The sequence below is a fragment of the Acomys minous genome (assembly GCF_964271855.1).
Source record: "Acomys minous genome assembly, chromosome: 7".
Lineage (NCBI taxonomy): Eukaryota > Metazoa > Chordata > Mammalia > Rodentia > Muridae > Acomys > Acomys minous.
The window spans coordinates 106,443,642-106,470,597 of NC_140488.1; the positions used below are offsets into that span (position 1 = coordinate 106,443,642).

A 26,956-nucleotide genomic window follows, 5' to 3' on the forward strand; every position below is an offset into this window, starting at 1 on the left:
CAAATAAACTAGAGTTTAACAAACAACTAGGGAGAAAGTAATAGTATAAAAACATATAGCATGAATGTATTAATCAAAAGAAAATTGGAGTGGCTTAGCTATTACATGGTAAAAAGTTCATTGTAAAAGTCACTAGATGTAAGGAACAACCCGTTAATGAGTTATAATGATCATATATATATATATATATATATATATATATATATATATATATATATATACACACACAGAGAGAGAGAGAGAGAGAAGACAGAACTCTGAAACATGAAGAAAATAAATTAATAGAACTGAAAGGAGAAATGAATAATTCATAAATATAATGGGGAATCTTCAATATCATTCTCAACAACTAGACTTATTAGCTGAAAAAAAAACCAGTGTTATAGAGCATGTTAACACTATAGACTAAAGGCAATGAAATTTATAGGATACTTTACCCCAAATGTAAGAATGCACATCACTTTTCAAGAATTCTTAAAATGTTCATCAAGATAAATTGTGTTCTGGGTCATAAAATTCCTACAATTTAAAGGCACCTGTGACTGAATCTAATGACCTGACTTTGATCCCTGGGACTCACATGGTAAAGATGACAACCAACTTCTACAAGTTGTAAGTTATCCTCACACCTTTACTATCATGCCATGGCATGTGAACATACATATATACATATGCATGTACACACACTCACACAAGCTCACATGCATACAAGCAAGCACTCACACACACACACACACACACACACACACACACACTATGAAAAATTTAAATGTAATACAAAATTTGTAGTATTGAATTATAACTGAGAGGACTAACTAAAAGACACATTTTATTTTAAATATTATCTATCATAAGCTAAGGAGGAGGGAGCAAGCAATTATACCAGGAGGTAAGCCTTTCAACTACTTCCTAGACAAAAAATACTGAATCTAACCAAGTCTTAGTTAGATACTCATAAAGTTCACGCTAAAAGACTAATTATCACAGTTATAACAACTCAGTATACTATGTCTGCCTTACAGACATAAAGCACAGACACACACAAACACATAAGTACATGTGGGCACACAAAACATACTAAAAAGCAAGAAAACCCACAATCTACACAGACAATTCAAACATTAAAACCACTCACTCTCTGAGTGTGGTGGTGCACGCCTTTAATCCCAGCACTCAGGAGGCAGAGGCAGGTGGATCCCTGTGAGTTCGAGGCCAGCCTGGTCTACAAAGTGAGTCCAGGACAGTCAAGGCTACACAGAGAAACCGTGTCTCAAAAAACTAAAACAAACAAACAAACAAAAAAACCCCACAACAACAAAACCCACTTACTCTCCAATATGACACAAATAATGGAACTTGGATAGAGGAATTAAAATAACTATAATTCTTAATTTCTGAGATCAGGTATTTTTAATGTATAATGTAAGAATATGATTGTGATCTAATTCTCTATTGTTTCTTATGTATTTCACATAACATGGTCCCCAGTCCCATACGAGTTGCCAGAATGTAGCAGCCTCCTATTTTGTGTGTTTTAAAGCCAATAGTACTCTGCTATGAATATTTTCTATGTGTGTTTATTAACAGATAAACACTTAAGTTATTTTTTTTATTTAATTAATTTATTCAGATTACAACTAAATTGTTATCCCATCACTTGTATCCTCCCGTTCCTCTCTCCCTCCTGCTTTCTTCGGTTGTTTCTTGACTAAAACAGCAGTAGTTGTGGAGAATAAGAGTGTGGAATGGTGCTTCCTCCCTCATAACAAGATGCCATCTTGGACTTTGCCTCCAGTAGCCATGGTAACCAGAGCAGAACAATAAATGATATAGCCACATCTATGATGGTGCCAATGGAGCTACTGATGCTCTCTAGTAGAAAAAGATTCCAGCTATTACTGTTCCTCTGCCCCGTTCCTCATCTACAAGTGATCTTAGGAGATGTTAGACCTCATGGAGATAAAAAGGTTAATCAAAACAGGGACACACACTATGATGCAGCTTTCATGAGGTCTCCATGCATGAAGGGATTGGTAACTTCTATGATTACTCTGTTTTGGAGTCACCCAGGTTCCTGTAAGTAAGCCTTACACTCTGTAAGCAAGCCCAATCAACTCATGGGCTTCACCAAGTTGGACTTTGGTGAAACTGGACTTTGGTCTGTCTTTGGTGCTAATCTGGAGTGAATAGGCATTTGTCCACCTCTCTTCAGGAAAAGTTAGTACAGGAACTGAGGGAGAGATGGAATGAAGTTGATCAATTAGGTTATGTTACACCTGGGAGCAAGAAGATCTGGAGCACTATAGCTTAGTAAGGTCACTAAGAAAAACAATTTTAAAAACTGGAATAGGATTTTGAATGAGATCTATTTCTCCTGATTTATAGTGTACCTGCATGCTGAAACATCACATGGTATCCAATACTATTTTATATTTTAGGTATCAGTTTGGTTGCAACTCTAAGATGGGAGTATTTCTACCCTGAGGATAAGCCCACAGAGTTCGTTTTAAATATATTTTATTAATTTATTCATATTACATCTCAATGGTTAGCCCATCCCTTGTATCCTCCCATTCCTCCCTCCCTCCCATTTTCCCCTTACTCCCCTCCCCTATGTCTGTGACTGAGTGGGGCTTCTTCCCCCTGTATATGCTCATAGGGTATCAAGTCTCTTCTTGGTAGCCTGCTATCCTTCCTCTGAGTGCCACCAGGGAGGCCTGGTAGCACTCAGAGGAAGCCCACAGAGTTCTTAAGCCTCAAATCCAATTTCAGGTTTTATTGAGACAGTGATTCTGCCAATGATAGGTCTACAACTGGGATAATTCCCATTTTGTCCCTATATCAGTGGTTCTCAACTTTCTAATGCAACACCCTGATACAGCCCCTCATGTTGTGGTGACACCAAACCATAAAATTGTTTCCATTGCTACTTCGTAACTGTAATTTTGCTACTGTTATGAATCAATGTAAATATCTGATGAGCAAAATATCTAATATGTGACCCCAGTGAAAAGGATTGTTTGAACCACCAAATGGGTCAGGATGCACAGGTTGAGAACCACTGCTCTAGAAGAACAAGAAAGCTGTGAGTAGACCCAATCTTGATAGGACGTCTACTGTATAAAAAATAATCTATCCTAGAATCCTAAGAGCAGAGAACAATCACAATGCTAAAGCACAAGTTTTATGTGCCAAAGCCCTAAGGCTAAAGAAAGCCCTCAGAAGCAGTTGTGGAGAGCTGAAGAGTCACATACTGACCAAGCCTAGAAGTGTGAGCAGCAGGAGACTCAGTTCAGATCAGGTAGAGTCGTGTACATGGGAAGAATAGCCAATCTTTAGTGGATGGGAACATATCTTATGCAGTGAGAATAATCGTGGAATTTAATAGCCCTAAGGATGAGATCAGAAGGCATACCTGTAATAAGGGCCCTTCCAGAACAAAAGGAAGGTAATGTAGCATTGTCAGTATCTGTGTGTGTGTGCAAGCCTGATTGTCATGACCTTGTAACATCTCTGTGCAAGAATGCCACGAGACATCAACCTACACAAGTGCCTATCTGCCATCACTGATGTAGGATAAGAGAGATTTCAAACTCCAAGGGAACATGTGACAGCCATAGATTTATCCATCCACCTAGCAGGATGATTGTTTTATTTCATCCTTCTTAAAAGTACAAAAACAAGTCTACCTGTAAAGATTGCAGTGCTACGTTATTTTCCCCAATCCAAATGCACCCATGAGACATAGCTTCATCTGTAATATTAACCATTCAAGGGGGTACAATCTGGGGATTCTCACAAAATTTATTGGATCGCCATGCCTATTAACTGCAAGGACAATTAAACAGTAAAGGCTTCTGGTATGAAAAGAAGGGAAGCTACTGAATTCAAGACAGCTCTGAGAAACTGGGCATGAATTCAGGCCCAACATCAACAAACCAAATAACTCAATTGAAAAATGGGGTACAGAGCTAAACAGAATTCTCAGTACAGGAATCTCTAGATGGCCAAGAAACATTTAAATGCTCACCATCCTTAGTCATCAATGCAAATCAAATCAACTCTGAAATTCCATCTTACACCTATCAGAATGGCTAAGATTAAAATCTCAAATGACAGCACATGCTGGAGAGGATGTGGAGAAAGGAGGGACACTCCTCCATTGCTGGTGGCAGTGCAAAATTGTACAACCACTTTGGAAATCAATCTGGCACTTTCTCAGAATATTGAGAATCATTCTACCTCAATACCCAGCTGTACCACTCCTGGGAATATACCTGAAAGATGCTCCCAATTTCATTAAACAAATACCAATGCACATAAAATGTGATAGGAACTGATACAATAAAAGTGGGTGATTTCAAAGCCCCATTTTCATCTTCAGATGCAGCACTCAAGCTAAATGTTAATTAAGAAACTGTAGCGATAAACTGCAATACATAAAATGCATTTAAGAGACAATATTCCATCCCTTAGAAATTCTTGGAACCATCTCTAAAGCAGATCTCACTCTCAGACAGAAAGTATGTCTTAACAACTACAAAAGGTCGTGGTGGCGCATGCCTTTAATCCCAGCACTCGGGAGGCAGAGGCAGGAGGATCTCTGTGAGTTCAAGGCCAGCCTGGTCTACAAAGTGAGTCCAGGACAGCCAAGGCTACACAGAGCAACTGTGTCTCGAAAAACCAAAAAAAAAAAAAAAAAAAAAAAAAAAAAAAAAAAAAAAAAACCCCAAAAAAAAAAAGAAAAAGAAAAACAAAATCAAATCTTTTTTGATGAGCTTAGTACACAAACTGACATAAAGAAGGCAACAGATTGCCCCCATCATTATAAGTAGATACCATTCAATCTGTTCGGAGACTGAACAGAATAAAAACTAATGGATCATTATCTTCTCTGCCTGACTGTTGACCTAGGACATCATTCACCTTCCCTTTCCTGGTGCTCAGGCCACTGACCTTTCAGTTTTCAGAACACAACCAGTTTCCACAGGTCACCAACTTACAGAGGGCAGATGGTGGAATTTCTCATCCTTTCATAAGATGAGCCACTTCCTTCTAATGAACTGTGAATACCCTCTGTATGCTCCCTTTCTCTAGTTAACCCTAAGAAACAGAGATTTGGGGGCCAAGAGTGGTTCCAGACAAACCATGCTAAGGAGAAGTTTTTTGAACTAGTGTGTGGGTAGTCATAATCTTATTATGTTGGGAGCACAGCATGAAGGTTCTTGTGCCCCCAGATCTCCAGAGAAACCAGGAATGTTAAGCACAGAGGACTGTCCCCTTAAAGAAAAGGATGTAAAACCGGTTCTTCTATCCAAAAGGCTGGAGCTTGGGATAATTAACAGCCTGGTGATCTGTGTTATCTGTTGGGCCAGGACCAGAGGAGATAGTAATCTAAATGACTCCTACAGCCAGGGGCTTCTCAAGCTCCCACAGCCAGGACCGGAGCAGATAGTAATCTAAATGACTCCTACAGCCAGGGGCTCCTCAATTATCCACAGCCAGGACCAGAGATACGTAATTGTCTAAATGACCCTTCCATTATCTGTATAGCCAAAGGCTTCCCAGCTGTCAGGACCAGGACCAGAGGTAGATACTAGCCCAAAATAACCTTTATATTCTCTGTATGAACAAGACCAAGCCATATACTTCCCTATGCCCTTAAACAGGCAGTCTAGTTTATAGAACCCATCTTCTTGGGGAAAAAATGACATGTACCCTGAGTTGAGTTTCGATGGAATTATGCTTCCCTGTGCACTGCAAATTGTAGCACAACAGGAGAGCTGTTCCCGATTTTTACTGTGTTTAAATTTATTGGAAAGAAACCATTGGAGTACCCAAAGTCTTGATCCAGTTTGACAAAGGCAATCTGAACTGAGTTTTCATTCTCACCTCTTCACAGTTTGCTTCCCTGCCTGGCCTGACCACCTGTGGGGTCCCCCTCATTATTAAATTTAGATATGCTAGCAACTACATAAATTGTATTTGTTTACTTTCTGTTGCTGTGATAAAATACCATGACCCAAAGCAACTTAATGAGACAAGGAGATGATAGTTTAGGCTTACCGTTCTAGAAGTGTCCATAATGGATGGTGAGGCATGGCAGGAGAAGGCTGGAGCAGAAAGCTAAAACTGTGTAACACCAGCTTCAAACACAGAGCAGCAAACTAAAGTGAGGAGAGGGCTATAAACTCTCAAAGCTACCTCCAGGGACATAGTTACTCAGCAAGGTTATATCTCTAAAAATTCCATACGCTCTTCCAACACTGCCACCAACCGAGGACCCAGTGTTCAAATATAGAGCCTTTATGGGACATTTCTCACTTAAACGACTATATCCTTCTTCCTGGCTCACACAGGCTCATGGCCATCTCGTATGTATTTAGTCAACTCCAAAAGACTTTGCTGTCTTTCACAGTCTCAACATTGTTCAAAAAGTGCAATCTCCTCTTCTGAGTCTGAAGGTAACATCTTAACTATAACCCCTGTAAAATAAAAAAGCCAGTTCTATACGATCGATATAAACTGACACAGAATATACATCCCTACTCTAAAGCAGAGGGATAAGATCGGAGTGAGGGAGATACTGGACCTGACCATGCCTGAAGCCTACCAGGCAAAGATCAAACCCTGACCCTAACACTTTGCCAAACTCAGGGGGGAAACCGAGGACAAAGACTACAGTCACAGTGGCAGGTCAGGAGATTAGGCAAGGGACTTTGCCTAGGAATCTAATGACATGCCAGGATAACAGCTCTCACCTGCAAGATGAACACTTTGGAACAGTAGTCAAGGAAGACATGTGTCCTCTCCAGTCTATCAGTTTCAGCCAACATCACCCGTGGCTGATTTGAGCAGCCTTGGGCCAATGGTCTACTTCACTGCTGGGTACCTCAGTTAGGTGTAGGCCTTGATTCTACACAGTGCTAATTTCATCTCAGCACGCTAAAGCTGTGATATAACATAGCAGCGTTCATGTCAGAGTCAGGCTGAATCCTATAGCCCCATCATGGGCTAGCAACAAATAAAGAATCTGGGACTAACCTGGGGATGCAGAAACGATGTTACAAGCCAACAAAACAATGAAATCTTTAGGTGATGGATGGGTTGGGGTACAACTGGGTGACAGAGTTCATACCTACCATGTAGAAGCCCTGGGTTTAGTTCCTAGTGAGAAAGTGAGAGGGAAGAAGAAAGAAAATGGAAAATAAACTAAAAGAACCTTAAGGGAGCCATAGCCATCAGTTAATAGTAATAAGTGATTCTATACACTGAGAAAAGAATGACCAGTGTGGATGCACTCTTCGATAGACTTTTTCTGGCATGTAATCTGAATAAATTATAATATATTAAAATTGAACAACAACAACAACAAATTTCTGGGGCTTACTGGCTACCATGCTTAGGCTATTCAGTGAAGTCCATGCATGTGAGAGACTGTATCTGAAAAAAAATGTGGATGGTTGCTGCGGAACAGCACCCAAGTTGACTTCTGGCTTCTACTTACACATGCATTTGTGTGCACACACACATAAACATGCCAAACAAAAAGTAAGAGAAATCTAAAACCTTGTGTATTTCTGGTGGGAATATTAAATGGTAAAACTACTATGGAAAGTAGCAAGGTGGTGAATTAACTGGGCGTTAGTTACTGTAGCTCTGTGGTAGAGTACTTTCCTAGCATATATGTATGTGGTCCTTTGATCCCCACTGCCACAAGAAAAAAAATTTAAATAATTATCATATGAAATTCAAAATTTGTACTTATCCAGAGATAATTACAAAGAATTTAAAGCAGGACGACTATCTCCCTATATGTGAAATCATATGTATTATGGTTCTCTATATATTAAATACTCAAACACACACAGTTGAATGCATTGAAACAAGAAGTAGTATACTGCTGAGGAGACAGCTGGGAAAGATGCAAAAGACATAGGTCAAAAAAATATGATGTTTCCCCAATCTGTAGACAGCCATTTCAAAACTGTGGTGCAGTTACACGATGGAATACTACTCAGCTACTAAAAACAAAGAAATCATGAAATTTGCAGGCAAATGCATGAAACTAGAAAAGATCATCCTGAGCGAAGTAACCCAGACCCAGAAAGACACACATGATAGGAGCCCAGCAGAGTACCATCAATGTAATCTACCATATAAACAAACTGAAAGGAAAAAAAAACCAACAACAACACATGATCATCTCATTAGATGCAGAGAAAGCTTGTGACAAAAAATTCCTGTGACCCCCAAAATTCCACCAGAGAACTCTGACAGCTGATAAACACCTTCAGCAAATTGGTTGGATAGAGATTAATTTTTAAAAAAATCAGTAGCCCTCCTGTATACAAACAACAAATAGGCTCAGAAAAAAACATTAGGGAAACCACACCTCCCAGGTGCCTAGAGCTTCACCCCATCTTGAGAGCTAACATTATCTTAGCTTTAGGAAAACAGGGCACTTAAAAACTGGTTACATGGGTTAAGGACTGAATTAAGATAATCTGACTAATGACTTTAAAAGAAGAGGAGATTTTGGAAAAAATCAAGAGATACCAAGGGTGTATACGTGCATAGGAGAGGTGAGAACACAAAAGACTATCTAAGAGTCAAGGAGAGAGTCCATAGGAGAGTTAAATCCTACTCAGACCTCAACTTGGAATTTCAGATTTCCCAAATCAATGAGCATGAATATCTGGTGTTTATGCAACCTATTCGCAATATTTTGTTACGGTAGTACTGTATTTCTGTCTTTCTAGAATGACAGCAGGAAAATATGCCCAATTTGTGAAACTCCAATGTGCACAGTCTAGTCTGTAGTAGGTGTATAATCAATATGTACTCACTATGTAATATCAGTGAAATAGAGTTGGGGAAGGGGCTACCCTTTATTGATATTTACATATGGCAGAAAACTAGAGGGTGGGAAATAGGCTAAAAGAAAGGGTACGTGGGTTCATATGGCATGAATTCGATTCTGCACAGCTTCATCATTAAGGGTGCTAGTCTCTTCTGGGATCGGGCTGCCTGATTCATAACAGTTTCATTATTAGCTTCCTGTGTGACCATGGAAACGTCTTTTCATCTCTTTCTGTGATTCATTCTGTTTACCTGCAACTGACATAATGATGGCTGTCACATCTTAGAGCAAGGAAGATTAAATTAAACAACATGGGCAAAGCTCATATAAATTCACAGAGACTGAAGCAGTATGCACAAGGCTACATGAGTTTGCACACTCTTGTAATCCCAGAAATGGGGAGGTGAAGACAGACAGGGCCGTAGGCCTCAGCGGTCATGTCCAGACAGTTAGCTTAAAGACCTATCAGGCGAGCATCAGGCCAGAGAGGTCTTGTGTCAAAAAAGGTAGATGGTATTCTTGAAGAACATCACCCAAAGTTGTCACCACACAGACTAATTCTAATACTCTAATTTGGTCATGATACACTGTATATACACTTATCATACTTATAATGCCATAACTTGTAAGTAAGTACAAATATTATCAATTAAAAACTAACTGCAGTAGCTGGGGATGTAGCTCAGTTGTTAGGGTGTTTGTCTATCATGCATGAAGCCCTGGGTTCAACCCTCAGTATCACAGGAACCAGGTCTGGTGAGAAACACTTATAGTACTAGGACTAGGCAGATGGAGATGGGATGATCAGAAGTTCAGGGCTAACCTTGACCACACAGTTAGTTGGAGGCCAGCCTTGGATATATAAACTCCTACTTCAACAAAAATAGAAAGAGAGAAAGAAAGAAAGAAAGAAAGAAAGAAAGAAAGAAAGAAAGAAAGAAAGAGAAAGAAAGGTAAAATTTTTGTATACATTAATAAAGACATACTAAAATACAATTGCAGTCATTGCACAAAATGAAAAAATATAAAAATCACAGGGCTGCCGTTGCAGGTTATTTGATCTCAGTGAGATCCCTGAGATTGTGAATTGTAAAACCTTGTTTCTTATGGTTGAGCCCTAAAACACCTTTAATCCAAGAACTTTTTGTTCGTTGTAAACAGGTGATTAAGGTGTGGTTCAGCCAGCCTTATGCATACCTTTAATCCAAGAGCTTTCTGTACACAGGGTTTAATAAAATTAACCCTAGGTCAAGAGGCAGAGCAAGAAACCAACTGACAGTGTTTAAAGAGTAGGAGAGACTTTGAGTTGAGGTATTTAAGACAGCTTATAGAGGTAGAGGGGTCTTTAGTCTTTTGGGCTTTTTTGCTGTTGGGCTTTACTCTTGGGATTTTAGCTTTTAGCTCTTTGGCTCTTAGCTCTCTAGCTCCTGAGCTCCTCAGCTCTTTGGCCTTTGGCTCTTTGGGCCTTGAGCCAGCAAACCTTCAGCCTCAGGTTTTTGGCCTTTTCCTCCTGGGTGGTCAGCTGAGCTAGTGAGCCATTTGGGCCTTTTCAATCAGATGTGAGCTGAGTAGGAAGGTCAGCTGGGTGCTTTCTCTGCCTCTCTGAGCTAGCAGGTTTTTTGCTCCAGCATCTGGATCCTGAGTCTTTATTGGAAAAAATAGAACGATCAGGGATTTTCAATTAAGATTTCCCCATATCTCTGTAACTAATTGAATATATAGATTCTAAGCCACTACAATTTGGTTTCCCGGCTCCATATAAAAGGAAGCATATTACCTTAGAATTCAAAGACAATTTAGCCTTTCATGTTAATGTATCTATAATGTATACACCTCAAGAAGTAGCCTCTCTCTCTCTCTCTCTCTCTCTCTCTCTCTCTCTCTCTCTCTCTCTCTCTCTCTGTCTCTCTGTCTCTGTCTCTGTCTCTCTCTCTCTCTCTCTCTCTCTCTCTCTCTGTGTGTGTGTGTGTGTGTGTGTGTGCGTGCGTGTGTGCGTGTAGGCATATGTGGAAATGTGAGGGGGATACTGGATCTTGATTACCCATTACCTAATTCCCTTGAGACAGGTTCTGTCACTGGACCTGGATCTCACTGTTTTGAGGTCCAGAGGTCCCTTTGTTACCCATCTGAGCCAGGTCTCTGGTTACAGGCATGTGTGACCACACCTAGCTTTTTGTTGCTGCTGTTGTTTGTTTGTTTTTTATATGGGTGCTTAGGCTCTGAACGGAGGACTTCATGCTTTCACAGCAAGTGCTCTTTCCCACTAGGCCTTCTTTTTAAATTATCCTGTAGTGCCTCATGCTTGTCCCTCATATATCCTCTCTCTCTCTCTCTCTCTCTGTGTGTGTGTGTGTGTGTGTGTGTGTGTGTGTGTGTGTATAAGCAGACAGTTTCAGTGGATTTGCCTCCATGTGATGACACTACACTTCCTTTGGATTCCTTTCTGGCTCTGAGATGTGTAACTACTGATAGAAGAATTTCCTTTCGAATTTTCACATTGTCTAGATTGCAAATACTAGGATGAGAAATGGCAAAGAATTGGAAAACAGCTCCTATTTTAAGAATAACTCTACTATGGGTAATAGAAAATGAATGTTTTTCTAATTTTGTTTTTGCTATCAATCAAAAGCCAAAAACAATTAAATAAAAGCACTAAGCATTGCAAAGACTGAGGTTTGCGAAAGACAAATATCTAGTAATTTTTTTTGTCTTTATAATCCCGAAGTTCTCTGTATCTCCTTGTCTAGGAATGAGAAATCATTCCTGTTAACTGAGCTTTCAGGTTATGTGCAGTTTTCTTACTTATGACTCAAAAGGGTTCTTCTGAAGAACTGATTATACAGAATCCTATACAGTCACTCATATCATAAAGTAAGCTGGCATAGTCCAATATGAATCTATATACTTTGGAGGCTACAGGTTTTAATGAAGAGGAATAGCAAAAATGGGAAGAATATATCTATTGATATATATATATATATATATATATATATATATATATATATATATACATTGGTATATATATTCACAATGATACATATCCTCCAGCGCCCATCCCTTGAGGTCAGGTGTCCTCCAAAAAAGGAGAGCAGGAAGAACTGTTCTGTCTGCTGTTTAGCAGGACATGCATTTGAACTCTGTCCACTTTTCAAAGATGAGTTTCTCTCCAGGTGAGCATCTTTTCTCTGTGTGCTCTCCGAGACTCCATAACAGTGTTGAAGGCTGACTTGGGTTCTATGGTCAGTGACGGCACTAAGGTTCTGTACTAGCTTCCTTTCATCTTGGTGCCTGGAAAGATCAAAACAATGCTATTCCATCGTCCTGGAGGTAGATATCTAAATGGGTCCATTGGCCTCACTTCTTCTCATAGATTTCAAGGGAGAATCTTTGTTCCGCTTTTATTTAGCTTAGAGGTTTTGTGCAAACTTGAGATTGAATTATTTCTCTCCTTTTTCCATATACAATTATATACATATACAATTATTGAGAACTAGAGGCCCTTGTATACCGTTTCCATGGCCACTGGGCACGATTTACCAGAATGAGAATAGAGAATTTAGGTATTCGTTGCCAACACAAAAGCTTATCGGGAACTCTGAGCTTCAGGTCTACGAAAATTTAGGAAAGAGGGGGCTGGCTGCAGATACACCGCACCAACACGCTGCACCAACCAAGGAAAGCAGCTTGGCTTCATTTTCAACAAGTGACTGATGCTAGCCTTCCAAAGAAGCAAAGGATTGACCTACTAAGTTTTTAACACTTGACCTTCCCCTTCCGCCCCCCCCCCCCCAGATCCCTGCAGGATCAAGACTGTCAATTTTGCTTTTAGGACTGAGGAAGCCAGGGGGCTTGTGGGTGGGGATGGGGAGGGGGCACAAAAGGAAGACAACCACTGCCAATCCGCACTGCCAAAGTAGAATTTCCTGTGCTCTCCCCGCCCCCACCTCCAGCTACCTTGTCTCTGGCCCTAGCACAGCAGCCTGGCGTCCATGCTGAGGACCTGAGTCTTTTGAACACTGCGGAGGCAAAGCTCCTAAGCGAGGAAAGCTGCGCTGGAGAGGCCAGGCACCAGCGGGTGCACAGCCCCATGCGCCGCCCGCAGGGGGCCTTTGCAGCAGAAGGTGCTCTCGCTGATGAGCTATTATCCCAGGGCACGCAGCGCAAGCGCTAGGACGCGCTCAATCTGCGCCAGGCCTCAGCCTTAAGGGCTCTTCTGCCAAGTTCCAGTGGAACGCCTAGCGCCTGGGGGATGTAACCGGGCTCTGCGGAGGAGGCGCGGTTCAGGGCAAAAGGTTGTGCCCTTGCAGCCTTGGCAGTGCAAGATTACAGCTGCGGATTCTGCAGGAAGAGGCAGCGCCTGCGCCTGCACGGGGGGCATCGCCACAAGCCAACTGGCTTAGGCAGCAGGTGCGCTGGTTTTGATTCCCTTTACTGTTTGGAGCTGCCTGGACCCCAGGACATTTTCCTGAAGGTAAAGTCCACGGAGTGGACTCACTCCCCTGCTATTCCACTTTTAGCCTCCACACATTTAGCATTTAAATATTCAGTGTTATGTCTTTTGAAGTGGTTTACCCTTGCAATCTCAGTTCTTTGATGTGGTGGGTTTTTTTAAAGCCATTTATCACGTTTATCCAGTGTTGTCTCCTAAGAAGGCAGCACTTGTGTGCTTGCACACGCGTGCGTGGATTTTCAACTTCTTTCCTCGAGGGAGCTGAAACCAGAAGTGGCCATTTTTACAGTATAGTACAGTCAGTATAAGTCTGTGGTTTGGAAATGCATGATAAACAGCAAAGAAACGGGAGTGGGGGCAAGTTTAAAGGAGTTATAGAGATTGTGGAGAGGTTGTGGCTTTAGAAGCAAATGATTTTGTTAATTTATTGAAAGGTTATTATTTCTCTTTAGTTTTTAAAATCTTGTAAGTAATTTTGAAAAGTAAAGGCTAAGTGTCGCAATTTCTGTACAAATAATCTGTAAACATTTTACATAAAAATATGGGCAAATGACACCACGGGCATGCTACGTCAGAAACATAGGTGGGGAAGTTTGCCTTTCCGTAATGTCAAAATTTGATGGATAACAATAAAATTGAAAACTATATCGTTAATTTGCTTTCTTTTTACTAAGTACTAGTGATTTCAACCTATAGTTGGGCATATTCTCAGATCCCACATAATAATTCACACAGTGAAACTGTGCGTGTATATAGATATGCGCATATGTAGATATGCATTTATGTTACAGAATTGCTAAGAAAAGGTTAAAGAGCTTGCAGAGCTCCGAAAGGCAGTATTGAAGACACAGGTGGAAAGCTTGATTAGTAAAGGGTAAGGAAATATATCTTTAGGTACCAGGTAGTAAGTTTTAGGAACAGATGGCATGATAGTGTATTGTTCTGGGCACAGGTTTTTAAGATTCCAATGGCAGACCAATTTGAATGCCAATTAGAAATGGGCTGTGTGTCCATTGCAGGATAAACTACACTTGAGCTGGAGACTGAGCTGGAGGTCCTTTGTGTTGGCTAGTGCCCATGGCCAGTGGCCAAGTGATAGGCCAGTGCGTGTACCATGACCTTGCACTAGGATTCTCCTTCTTTTATTGTCAAGGTGAATGGACTTCAATATTTGTTGGTCTGGTGTGTTTGGTTAAGTTGTGGAGTCTGGTGGTGTTAATATGGTTTTGCTCTGCCCATGTCTTCCCGGCTTGATGTAGTAAATTCACCGGTGGTTATATGTTATTCTTACAAATAAGTTGTGTGTCAGATATTACCTTATAATTGGTGCTGGACAGATGAATTTTGTTTACTTGCATACAGAAGATACAGGTTCATTTTACTTTGACAGTTGAACTCAGACGTTGGGCCAACTATTGAGTTAGAAAGCAAAATTCTCCAGGGCGGGCAAGGTGCAGCCTGAAAGTTACTGCTCAATATAATCTGGAATTACTTATTACAGGGCACTGCCTCCTTTCCACAACTAAAGGTATCCATAATAAAATTAAATGGCTAGCCCAGTGGTGGTGGTGGCACTGGCACACGCCTTTAATCCCAGCACTCAGGAGGCAGAGGCAGGCGGATCCCTGTGAGTTCCAGGCCAGCCTGGTCTACAGAGTGAGTCCAGGACAGCCAAGGCTACACAGAGAAACCCTATCTGGAAAACAAAAACCAACCAAACAACAACAACAAAAACCAAACAAATAAAATTAAATGAATGTTCCAACATATGTACAGTGAACATCTCTCATTTGCTGGTGTTAGTATTTATAAAACAGGATCTGTTTTACTCTAATCCCACCATAAGTACACATTAATAATGTGGACTTCATAATGTGGACATTTCTGTTTGCTAAATTTTGGAGAAAACAATGCAAAGAAGTGAGCTGTACAGGAGGAACCCAGGGCTAGAAAGACTAAGTTACTTGCTGAAAGTCACGTGTTAAGTGACGACTAGAATTAAGAGAATCTTGTAAGGCCTTCTGCTTGAGCTCTGTATTATGAACACTCCACCTGTCTCCTTCTGCATGCTCTTAGGGAGCTAGTCACACCTTCCTCAGAAAATGGTGTCACTATTTCACTAGGATTAGAAATCGAAATTACTGATGAAAATTCAAGATTTCAATACAGTCACCCACTTAAAAAAAAAAGGGAAGCATTTATACATTGCTAACCCAGTAAAAGAATGATTGGGAAACTAGGAGTGAGAGTATACATTTTCAAATCTATATAATAATTGGTCAAAGCCGTCAGTTCAGACAGTGCACACACACACACACACACACACACACACACACGCACACGCACACGCACACACGCGCACACACACACGCACACGCGCACACACACACACACACACACACACAGAGAGAGAGAGAGAGAGAGAGAGAGAGAGAGAGAGAGAGAGAGAGAGACATGGCTTAATCTGATCTATTAACATGGGTTTTGTTCTGTAAAACCTTGAGTAAAATTCAACAGTAGATATAACTCTGTCATATCTTAGTCTTTTCCTAGTCATGCAAACACAGTATGATATTAGATAATATCTTAATTTATTCATTGTAGCAATAATTTGAAGGGGCCACAGATTATGCATTAAATTATTGGTGAATACTGAATTGTCATTTGTGGCTATTTCCAATAATGCCACTGTGAACATCCTTATTTATGTCATTTGAAGACTATATGTGTTAGGCTTATGGGGGGAAAAAGGATTTTATAAAGGTAAATAAAGCCACAAATCAGTTCTCCTTACAGGACAGATCTTATTTGAGAGGGGGCAGAACTAATCAGATGAAATCTTTTTAAATTTTTATTTATTCATTTATTGATTGATTGATTTTTTAATCAGATGAAATCTTAAGCTAACCACTGCAGACACTTAAAAAGTGGGTGAGGCTTTGGAACTAGGTAGGAAGCAAAGGCCCATATTAAATCACAGTGCTTATAGATAAAATGTTATCATTGTGTGCTGAAATGTTAAGAAAAGATAACTTGTCGCTTTGAGAGTGACACTCACCCACAGTTCATGTACTCCAGAAGTTGTATTGGATGGATGATAGTCAGGATTTGAATATATGTGTGATTTGGATGAGTTTTGGAATAGTGTAGCATGATGAGAAATTTGTAGGATGTTGGATGGGCTAAACAACTTTCATACATGGAGCAGCCTTCTGGATCCTAGGGCCCTGAAGACAAATTGGTAGGGAGAATTCTAAGATTGACCCTAAGGATCTTGCATCATCCCCTCTTAATAGCCTGTGAATATGAGAAGTTTTATATATAAGAAAAGAGATTTGTTTGTTTGTTTTTCAAATATATCAAGATTCCAATCAGTGCTCGCTCATTTAAGTCGATTATTGGACCAGGCCTAAGAAAGTAAACTTTTAAATTGGACTGTGCTCATCTTGAGAGACTGCACTTATAGGAAGGATATAAGCTTTATCTTGTGAAGTTGATTTTTTGTGGATGGCTCGGGTTGGAGGCCACATTTGATGTTCTGCCTGTGGCTTGCTAAGCAGTCAGTCCAGCCGTGCTTACTTTCACCCATATCTCCTGTTCCCTCCTAGGCATTGCACTGCTAGATTTGCTGTGGGCTGAGCCTTTAGATGTGTCTTGTTTGGGAATTCTGGCTTTTTCCCTTTGTTGCTGTTTGTCTATTTCTATATTTTTATGTGAATAAAGATCTACCTATCTTTAGTCCTGTAAAAATAGACTATTTGTATACACAAATTACAGTAAAAGTCCTTCAAGTTTCTTATTCTGGATGATTTTGGCAGACTTTGAGTTGTCCATAAACATGTATACTTTAGGATCAGTGTCACAACTTCTACTGAGCTTTGTATAGAATCCTGGTGATGATTTTTCTTTCAATTTTGTAATATCATTTTTCTCATCATCAGCTAATTAAACTGTGAGTGACAAACAGTCCCATATCGAGTTGTTCAACTGAATTGTGGGGCTGGAGAAAATAGTTTGTAGCAGCATAGAGTACCACACAGTAACAAAAAATTAATTCAGTATCAAATGCATAATGAGTTTGGGGTGTTTGGGACAGAGTTCTCCTATGTAGCATCCTACAACTTCATTTCAGACTTGGTTGTTCACACAGCAGGCATGTACTCTGCATCACACAGTGGCATCCCTGGTACCTGGCACGCCTCAACTCAGAAACTGTTGTTTGTTATGGCTACATACAAAGATTTCTGTTCTTACAGAAACATTATTATGGTGTAATAATTTAAAAAGTTAGAATTAATATTTTTAGAATTCTTTTTAGTGTATCTCATATTAGCTTCTCTTTGGATTGTTTAGAGTTTAGAACATTTGTTTGTTTTTTGTTTTTGTTTTTGTTTTTGAGTTGCGGACCTGATTACCACAAAATGTACGATGAGTATTTGCTTGGGGTTGCTACAGAATTTTTAATAATTTCCGAAATGGCTCTATGCATACTCCAAACATTTTGTATTATTACATACTTATGCTACATTTTAAATATAAAACAACATTTTAGACAGTGACAGTTATAAAGCATTGATAAATTCTGAAAATCTTTGAAGATGCTCTGTCCTGAAATATCAAATATCCAGTCAAGATTTAATTCTTTGTACAAAAATAAATAAGGGCATCCATCTCATTAGTATGAAAAATTACCATCATCTTTACTAAATGACAGAATTATATGTATACAAGAGAACTATTTTAAAGTTAATTTCTTTATGACTTAGTATTAGCAAGTGTTTTATTGGTATGCCTATTTTATATACCTTCATACCTTGGGCTCCATAAATTTTTGGGGGGAGGCTCTGCAGGAGCCATGAACAGAGAAAATTTGAAGAAGCTTTGTTCTGACTCACAGTTAACCATGCTGCAACTTGGATTAATGGCAGTTTTTTAAATTTCAGAAATGACATGGTGATTTCTGAGCAAGTGTTTTGTGAGTTTTTATTGTTTGGTGCCTGATACTTTAACATGTTACAGGCAATGGCATTTCAAGTTTTTCTTTTTATAATTTCTGATCTTGGCATAGAGAAATATAATTCAGGGTTTACAATATAGATTTTACAGCTAGTGACTATGCTAAATACATTTATTGTAATATTTGATATGGGCATTCTTTATATATTTTCCAAAAACTTTATTGAATTTATTTTAAAGTTGGGAAATCTCATTCAAAATACCCAGGAAAAATATATGTCTTAATGTTTTGTTGCTGTGAAGAGATACCAAATACCATTCTATATTCTATTTTTGCTTCCCAGTCCAGTTGCTCATCCATTCTGTTAAGTGTCCCATTTGCTTCTGCTAAAATTATAAATGTGCATGGGCTTATACCACTAATTCCTTCCTCTGAGAATTGCTCCATAATAAAGACACATTTAAGTATATGAACAGTCTTTAATGAGCACACTCATGTGTATCTAACACTGATATGAAAAAAAATGGAAAGAGCACAAATATTGGTCCGTAGAAGAATGTTTGAAAACATATTTTTCCTCCTTAAATATTTTGTTGTAGCCCAGGGGGATCTTCAAATTGAAATCCTCCTCTTACCTGTCACTCATGCTACAATCACAGGTGTGAGATACCCCACCCAGCTCCTTGTCATCATATATTCACTAACATGGAAAATGCCTTTTCTGGACACTCCAAACAAGTTACAAACAGTACTTATGCATGAAGAGAGCTATTTTCATAAAACTAAGAAATGTGCATGCATTATAATTTTAACCTTCCCAGGATTTGATTGTCGGTATGAGAACATTTAGGTGCTGGTTTTTGGTACATCTCCTTTTTTGTTTTGGGCTACCAAAACCAGCATCCGTTTGGAATAATTTGAAAATGTGTATAAATATTGGAATTTAAAAGTCTGCGCAGACAGTAAAGCAAAACAAAACAAAACCGCCCAGAAGAGGAGCCCAAGTCAATTAATTCATCAGGTGACTCTTAGACCGTCTGACCTGTGCCTCTGTGCATGAATTCTTACTGTAAAATCATAAAGCTCAGTTTAGTGTTTGGGACCTGACATTCCGTGCTGAACATTTAAAATTCAGGACGTTGTGGACCTCCTCACCCGTCCCTTACATCTCTCCGGAAACTTAAAACCTACTTAGACCTCTAGCAGGTCCTGGTTGCTTAAAGGAGCACCGTAAGGTCCTGAATGTCGGAGGAGTTAGAGCTTATTGGTCAGCGTGTCGTAAATCTTTAAAATTAAAAAAACTTTCCGGATGTTGCATATAATGCGTGTAGAGGTTCCTACCCCAAACAGTCTGCAGCCGGGGTGAGAGGACTGCGAAATTTAGACTATTGAGCCTGGAGAGCGAGATTGTGCGGACTAACGCGCCATAAACCTTTAGAAACCGCCCTAGCCGCCCGCACAGCAGGAAGTGGTGAATCAGGAAGTGGTGCGAGGCGGCGGGCGATTCGGCGGGAAAGACTCTCGGAAGTGGCATTTGGTAGGTTCATGAGTTTTTACAGCTGGCCAATCAGAGGCGAGTGTCGGACTAGCCCCACCCACCCTGGAGGCTTCTTATCCAGCCTCCGCAGGGGCCGGCCAGAAGCCATTTTGCCGAGCGAAGAAGAGGTCGCAAGCCGTCTCTGCTCCTCCCGCTGCCTTCTCCTCCTCAGAGAAGCCGAGGCGCCGCCGCCAGAGCCAAGTGTAAGGGGAAATGGAGATGCCTAAGGACATTACTGACTCACAAGGTGAACAAACTCCCCTCACTTCAGTTCTCTCGGCCCAGGGTGGTGGTCTCGCGGCCGAAATGGCGGCATCTGGCACCATCTCCGTGGCTGCTGGAAGTCCGAGGGCATCTTCTGGGCCCGAGACTCGATCTGACGACCTCCAGGGTGCCAGGGACCCTCCAGCCGAACTGGAAGTGGAACTGGAGCCTGACCAGCCCAACACGAGCGGCGGAGGCGGCCTGGAAGAGGTAGGCCAAGCGTTGGAAGGCGGGCCCCCGGCTCAGAGAAAGAGCAGTAGAAAGAGGAAGCAGCCCAGCCGCTATAGCCCGGACGGGCATCAGTTTTCGGGGTGGGCGATGTCATCTCTGCGTTCTCAGCCTAGCAGCCGCCATCAGCAGCATCGCCGTTCGGAACTTTCGGTGAGGAGCCTGAAATCCCCAGGGCTTGCCCTCGGGAGCTCCGCCACCAAGTCACGTCGTGTGTCTCCACCAGCCGTGGAGATGGAGGAGGAGGAGGAGGAGGAGGCGACCCTGAGTCCAACCGCTGACACCACCGTGCCTGTGGCTGGCGATGCCGGGGGTGCATCCGTGTACAGCTATGACAGCGGCCCGTCCACTCCTCCTGGCCAGAAGATTCTCTGCCTCGGTGAAGGCGTGACCAGCTCTGATCGCAGAGGCCGTGTGGCCCAGGGAGGCTGGGTTCTCCGCTCCCGCATTGTTGCAGCACCTGTTCTTCAGCTCAGGGTCTCCTCCTCGGAAGAAGAGGAGCAGGCCAGCCCTACTGCAGTTCGGCCTGATGCCCGAGATAAAGGCTGGAATTTACGCCCTCGGGCCCCTCCAAGGGTTCCTGTGTTCCGCGGCAGTATGCTGGTTTCCAGCCCTGAGAGAAGCAGCCGGTCAAGAACCAGAAGCCGCCGCAGCCGCCGTGTATCCAGTCCCAGCTCTGGCCGGCAACGCCGTGGAGCGATGGAAGAGGAAGAACCTGGACGCCGCAGCCGCCCAGGAGAAGGCCCTTCCACCTCGTGGACTGAGTTTCCAGAGAGATCCTTGCCGGCAGCCTCAAGATCTCCTCCAAGGCGCCCAGTCCGTATGCGGGCCTCTTCCCCTTCCCCTCCTGGTAGGATTTATCCTCTTCCTAGCCAGTTTCATCAGGGCATCAGGCATTCAACCCCCAAAGATAAAAAGGAGTTAAGTGCTTCAACTTCTCGGTCTCGGTCTTCCCCCGTGAAGACACGGGAAGACCATAGCCTGTGCTGTGATGTACCCTCTCCTTCTAATGCTAATCCTAATACTCTTTGGCATGCTCTCATTCCTGACCTGGATAATCTAGATTCTTTCTCTTGGGGGGAGCCAGTGGAGGTGGAGGAGGAGGAAGAGGAAGAAGAAGAAGAAGACGACGACGAAGACTACGACGAAGCCGACGACGAAGCCGACGACGAGGATGCCCCTAGCGGTGAGGCAGGGGACGAGATGTAGGGTATGTCCCTCACTGTCCTCCTCCACCCATGCTGTGACTGTGCGTGTTATCTCAGACTCACAAAAGAAATCAGCTCCTTTACAGTTTCTTGTGTGCTTACCTGTGAGGTTTCTAAGATTTTTACCTACTCCCCAGGATTGAGTTTTGTAGCCCTCCTGTCACCCAAGCCTCAACCCTCCAGCACTTACAAGGCCTTTGATTCCACTCAGCGCTCCCCTTACCTTTAAAACAGCCTGGGTTCTTTGTTGTTTTTGCCTCAGAGTTTAGTTTTTCAAGTTGCTTTCCTGGAATTAAATACTTTAATAAAGTTTGAAGTTTGATTTTAAAATGTTGGTCTCTTTATTGTGATGGGATTTTAGAATTTCATATTTGGAGAATTAAGGAGCGTCATTATCATGCTGGCTGGCTCTTTGGAAGGAATGAGGGGTAAGCTACTGGCCTAGATATTTATTTCCACCATCTGATACGGAGCTCTGCCTAACAAGTTACTACTTAGGCCACTTGTACAGCTTCTTAGCATAGGTGGTTTATAACTTGGGGAAAAATAAACCTGTGAAGAGTCGGAAAAGGGTAGAGTGACATAATCTCCGGTGGGGAGGAAAAAATGTAAAGGGACGGGCGGGGGAAAAAGACTGAGGAAAAGATAGCTGGGGTGCAGTGCCTGAGGAGAGGGGCATTCAGTTTCTATGGTAGAACGGTATGTCTTGGAAGTGGGTAGGTAGAGGGGGAAAAGGGGGGTGGACTTTCTGAGGTCTGTGATGAGGCTTGGTCATAGGGCGACAGCGACGTAAGGTTAATAACTAAAAGGCGTGGTTCTCAGCAAATACTTAAGTGGGCGTTGATGAAAAATCTTGTGAAAAGTGTTCGTATATACAAAAGGTAGACATTTGGAGAGCAACACATGGATAGGGTGTTTCACATTTTTCAGTTTGACCACAGAATTACTATAACAGAAATTAGCAGCTCCAAAACTTAAGCTTGAAGCATAGTAGGGGATCAAAGAGAGAGTTAAAAAGTAAATGAGGGCAGGAAACCTGCTCCTCCCCCCATTTCTTCCTCTCTTTTTCTCGTATATGCCAATACAGATAAAGACCCTGGCTTAGTCCTAACCCATCATAATTTAGAAAATAATTCTTAAGCCCTATAGTGTTGTTTTTTTTTTTCAAGCCAGGGTATCTCTGTGTAGCCTTGCCTGTCCTGGACTCACTCACCTTGTAGACCAGGCTGGCCGCGAACTCACAGTGATCCGCCTGAAGGCGTGTGCCACCATGCCCGGCCCTATTAATGCTTCTTAAGATCTGGCATTTCACAGAAACAGGAAGCATCTACTAGGTCCTAATACCCTGCCGTACCTTTGAAGAAAAAGTTTCAGATGACCTCATTCCCAAAGACTGTTTCCAGGGCTTGTAAGCTTGCTAGTCTCAGGGCTCTTCCTAAGGTACAATAAAAAAAACGTGCGCGCGCACACTTGCGCATGCCTGTGCGAGTGCGCGTGCATGCGAGTGCACATGTGTGCGGGTGTGCGCAAGTGCGCGTGCCTGTGATTGCGCGCGCCTGCTTGCGCTCTCTCCTCTCTCTCTCTCTCTCTCTCTCTCTCTCTCTCTCTCTCTCTCTCTCTCTCTCTCTCTCTCTCTCTCTCCCTCCCTCCCTCCCTCCCTCTCTCACTCTTTTAGGCCCCAAATGTAGTCATAAAGCTAGCTAGCAGTGGGAGCAAAAGGTACAAAACTCTTACTATACTAAGTTCAGTGACAAACAAGAAGGTATTAATACTGTTTAGGAAGTAATAAAAATGCACACAGCCCAGCTTGGCACACTTTTAATCCCAGCACTCGGGAGGCAGAGGCAGGCGGAGCTCTCTGAGTTTGAGGCCAGCCTGGTCTGCAGAGAGTCCAGCATAGCCATCCTAAATGTTTTGATAATGTTGTTGGTTGGATCTGTGAGTGTGGACTCCACAGGCACAGAGTGCTGACAGTTTATCCTTTCCTCCAATACAGATACTGATACCATATACGTAATGTTACAGGTTTTTTTTTTTTATATTCACTTGAGTTTTCAGGCATTCAATGGTATCTTATAACCTAGATTTGTTGAAAATATCTGTGATAATGAAGAGTGCAATGAGAAAATGCCTCCATAAATTGGCCTTTAACAAGCTTGGAGGACATTTCGTTAATGATTCATGTGAGAGGCTCAGCTCACAAGAGGGGAGCTGTGGTGTGGTGTGGGGGGGTTGTGTGTGGAGGCGTACCATCTCTCAGCAGGTGGCCCTGGGTTGTATAAGAAAGGCACTTGAAAAGATCATCCTGAGTGGCGTAACCCAGACCCAAAAAGACACGCATGGTATATACTCATAAGAGGATATTACCCACGTAATACAGAATAACCACACTACAATCCACAGACCTAAAGAAGCTAAATAGCTAGGAGGACCCTAGGGAGGATGCTTAATTCCCAATCAGAAGGAATGTAAAGTGAATGAATAAAAAAAATTATGAAAAATGTGAAAGAAAGGAAGAAAAAAAAAAGGCTGAGCAAGTCCTAAGGAGCAAGCCAGCTCCATGGCTTCTGCCTCAGTTACTGCCCTGCGTGCCTTTGATGATTGCTTTGTGAAGTGGCTGTGTAAACCAGATTACTTCCACACACACCCCACCTCCCCCACCTCCCCACCTCCCCACCTCCCCCATCCCCCACCTCCCCCCCCCCCCCACCACACACACAACTTGCTTTTGGTCATGTGGTTTTATCACAGCAATAGAAACTCTAACTAAGATAACATGCATTGCGTTTTTGTTCTCTATACTTGTTTTCATGTGGGTTTACGGTCAGAGGAGGGTGATTCTTAGAGCCGCCACTGTCACCAATCTCCTATCATCTCTACTGCAAAATGTCCTTACTCATTCAACAGTGTGCCCAATGATAACAATGGTGTATATAGTCAGGCTGTTTATACTTCTAGAAGTAATATGATGGGCTTCATTATCTTCACTAATGAAATACAGAAAAGATAAGATTTAAATTTAACATGAGAATAAAACCCCATTAGATATATGTGTCAGGGAATCTTTGAAACGAAAACAAGTACGGAGGACATAAGGGACTTTGTTATTTATGTGTTTGTTTGTTTTCTTGCCTTCAGGTAAGGTATCGTATAGCCCAGGCTGGCTTCAAAGTTGGTATGCGGCCAAAACTGACCTACGGCTGAGCTTCCTGCTTTCATTTGCAAAGTCCCAAGACCACAGGCATGTGGCAGCACAACCTAATTTCTGTGGGGCTTATGATTGCACCCATGGCTTTCTGAGAGCAAGCACTCTACCAACTAAGCTACTTCATTAGCCTCTGAACATATATTCATTGTTCTGTTTCTTTTTCTAGAGTAACTTTACAGTCTTCAGTGGCTCAGACTGGAAACAGACTAGCCATTCATTTATTCATTTGCCCCAGAAAATGCTAAACAAGCACTCTACCACCTAGCCACACTCCAAGCCCTACAAACAGACAAATCTAATGCAATAGGTCTTACACCTTATCATTAATGGAGAGCCAACATTTATTTAAATTTTACAGTTGTGGAAAGTGAGGGAAGGGGCAATTCTATGATTTTCAAAATCCCATGGCTGACATAGACTAGCTCTACAGTTTGTTTTGAGGTTTGAATTCTGTTTTTCTCTTGTCTCACTGTCTGTTACTTGACAAGTAGGTTAATCTGAAATATTTAGGTCCTCCTTTTGTCACTGGCTACAGTAACAGTGAATACCTCTGATATGGACTTAAACATAATGTTGTCGATTTCTAAATGCATTATTATTGATGATTTTTTGAGTGAATACATGCCAGCTAATTATATCACTTTATTTTATAGGCAAGAGGTTTAAAGTAAATCACCTGGCTTTTAATTATATTACAAGGACTCTCTCTCTCTCTCTCTCTCTCTCTCTCTCTCTCTCTGTCTCTCTCTCTCTCTCTCTCTCTCTCTCTCTCTCTCTCTGTGTGTGTGTGTGTGTGTGTGTGTGTGTGTGTGTGTGTGTGTGTGTGTTTTGTACATCAGAGATAAATTTTGGGTATATCATTCTAGAACTCTCCACCTTGTTTTCTGAGACAGAGACATCCAACTTGCCAATTATATTAAGCCAGCTGTCTGTGCCAGCAAGCACTTAACAGACTGAGCTGTCATCCCATGCACAAATTAAAAATCAATTAATTTAAAGATCTCACTCACTATATTTTCATCATATTCTTTTCCCTCCCTCAACTCCTCCAAGATCCTCCTCACCTCTCTACACACCAAACATCATTGTTTTTCTGGTTGTTTCTCAGGAAGGAAGGAAGGAAGGAAGGAAGGAAGGAAGGAAGGAAAGGAAAGGAAGAAAGAAAAAGAGAGAAGAGAAAATAAAATAAAATAAACTTTAAAAAACCAATAAGACCAAAAAAATGTGCACATACACATACAGTAGAGTTCATTTTGTGTTGGCCTGCTACTCCTGGGCATGAGACCTGCCCTGGAGTGTGGTTGATGTACCCAGTGACACCCCATGGAAGAAAATGGCTTTTCCCTTTGCCAGCAGGTAAAATATGCAAATAGCTTCTTGGTCAAGGGTAACATCCCGGGTCCACATCTTCCTCTCAATGCTGGGACTCCCACCTGATTTGAATTTAGGCTAGTGTGTGCATGCTATCACAGTCTCTGAGTTCATATATACGTCACTCCTGTTGTGTCCAGACACCAGATTCCTTCGAGTCATTCACCTCCTCTGGCTCTTAAAATTTTCAGTCCCTTCTTCTGAACGGATCCGCTTGTCTTGAGGCTCCAGAGACGTTTCAAAAAGATTCCACATTTAGGCTGAGGTTTCCAAAGGCTCTCACTCTCTGTAGTTGTGCAGGTGTGGGTCTTTGTGTTAATTCAGAGTTTGGTGTTGATCTACACAGAAGTTGGTAGTTATTTTATTAGCTATCATATTTTGTCTCTTAAGAACATTTCTGTAGAGCTAGAGATATTTGAGTAAATACCTAATAGTGATATGAATGGTTCCTATGGTTAATATTTATTTGATGTTTTGTTTTATAAGGATGGAACCTAGGCCGGTCCCTGTATAAGGAAGTATGTTATACCCCCAACTCAATGTTTATTTAGATTTTAAAGAAGTTATTTTCTTTCTTTTTGTTTGTTTGTTTGTTTTTGGTTTTTCGAGACAAGGTTTCTCTGTGTATCCTTGGCTGTCCTGGACTCGCTTTGTAGACCAGGCTGGCCTCAAATTCACAGTGATCCCCCTGCCTCTGCCTCACGAGTGCTGGCATTAAAGATGTGCGCCACCAAGCCCGGATAAGAAATTATTTTCTAAACTGTATGTAGTTTTTTCTCATTAGTAGTATATAATTCCAATTCTATATATCTGCTAATACTTGACAAAAGCCAGATATTTTAAATTCAGAAATTTCACAGATGTATAGTG

The 26,956-nt window shown here is 41.6% G+C and overlaps 1 protein-coding gene and 1 long non-coding RNA gene across 5 annotated transcripts in view; both read left to right on the forward strand.

The window, feature by feature from the left end:
• The first annotated feature begins 13,065 nt into the window (after positions 1–13,065).
• The window catches only part of LOC311601766, a 116,377-nt gene continuing 102,486 nt past the window's right edge, over positions 13,066–26,956 (forward strand). For all 4 annotated transcript variants that reach the window (XR_014780647.1, XR_014780648.1, XR_014780649.1 and 1 more), the window contains exon 1: positions 13,066–13,334. This is a non-coding gene — a long non-coding RNA (uncharacterized lncRNA). The remainder of the gene's footprint in view (positions 13,335–26,956) is intronic.
• On the forward strand, positions 19,913–21,831 carry EZHIP (EZH inhibitory protein). Its single transcript, XM_084789748.1, has 2 exons — positions 19,913–20,010; positions 20,093–21,831. The coding sequence occupies exon 2, from the start codon at positions 20,114–20,116 to the stop codon at positions 21,506–21,508; it is 1,395 nt and encodes a 464-aa protein (XP_084645874.1). The 5' UTR covers positions 19,913–20,010; positions 20,093–20,113; the 3' UTR covers positions 21,509–21,831.

Excerpts from the sequence above, each read along its gene's own strand:
- EZHIP (XM_084789748.1), top strand. The coding sequence starts at position 20,114 with ATGGCGGCATCTGGCACCATCTCCGTGGCTGCTGGAAGTCCGAGGGCA.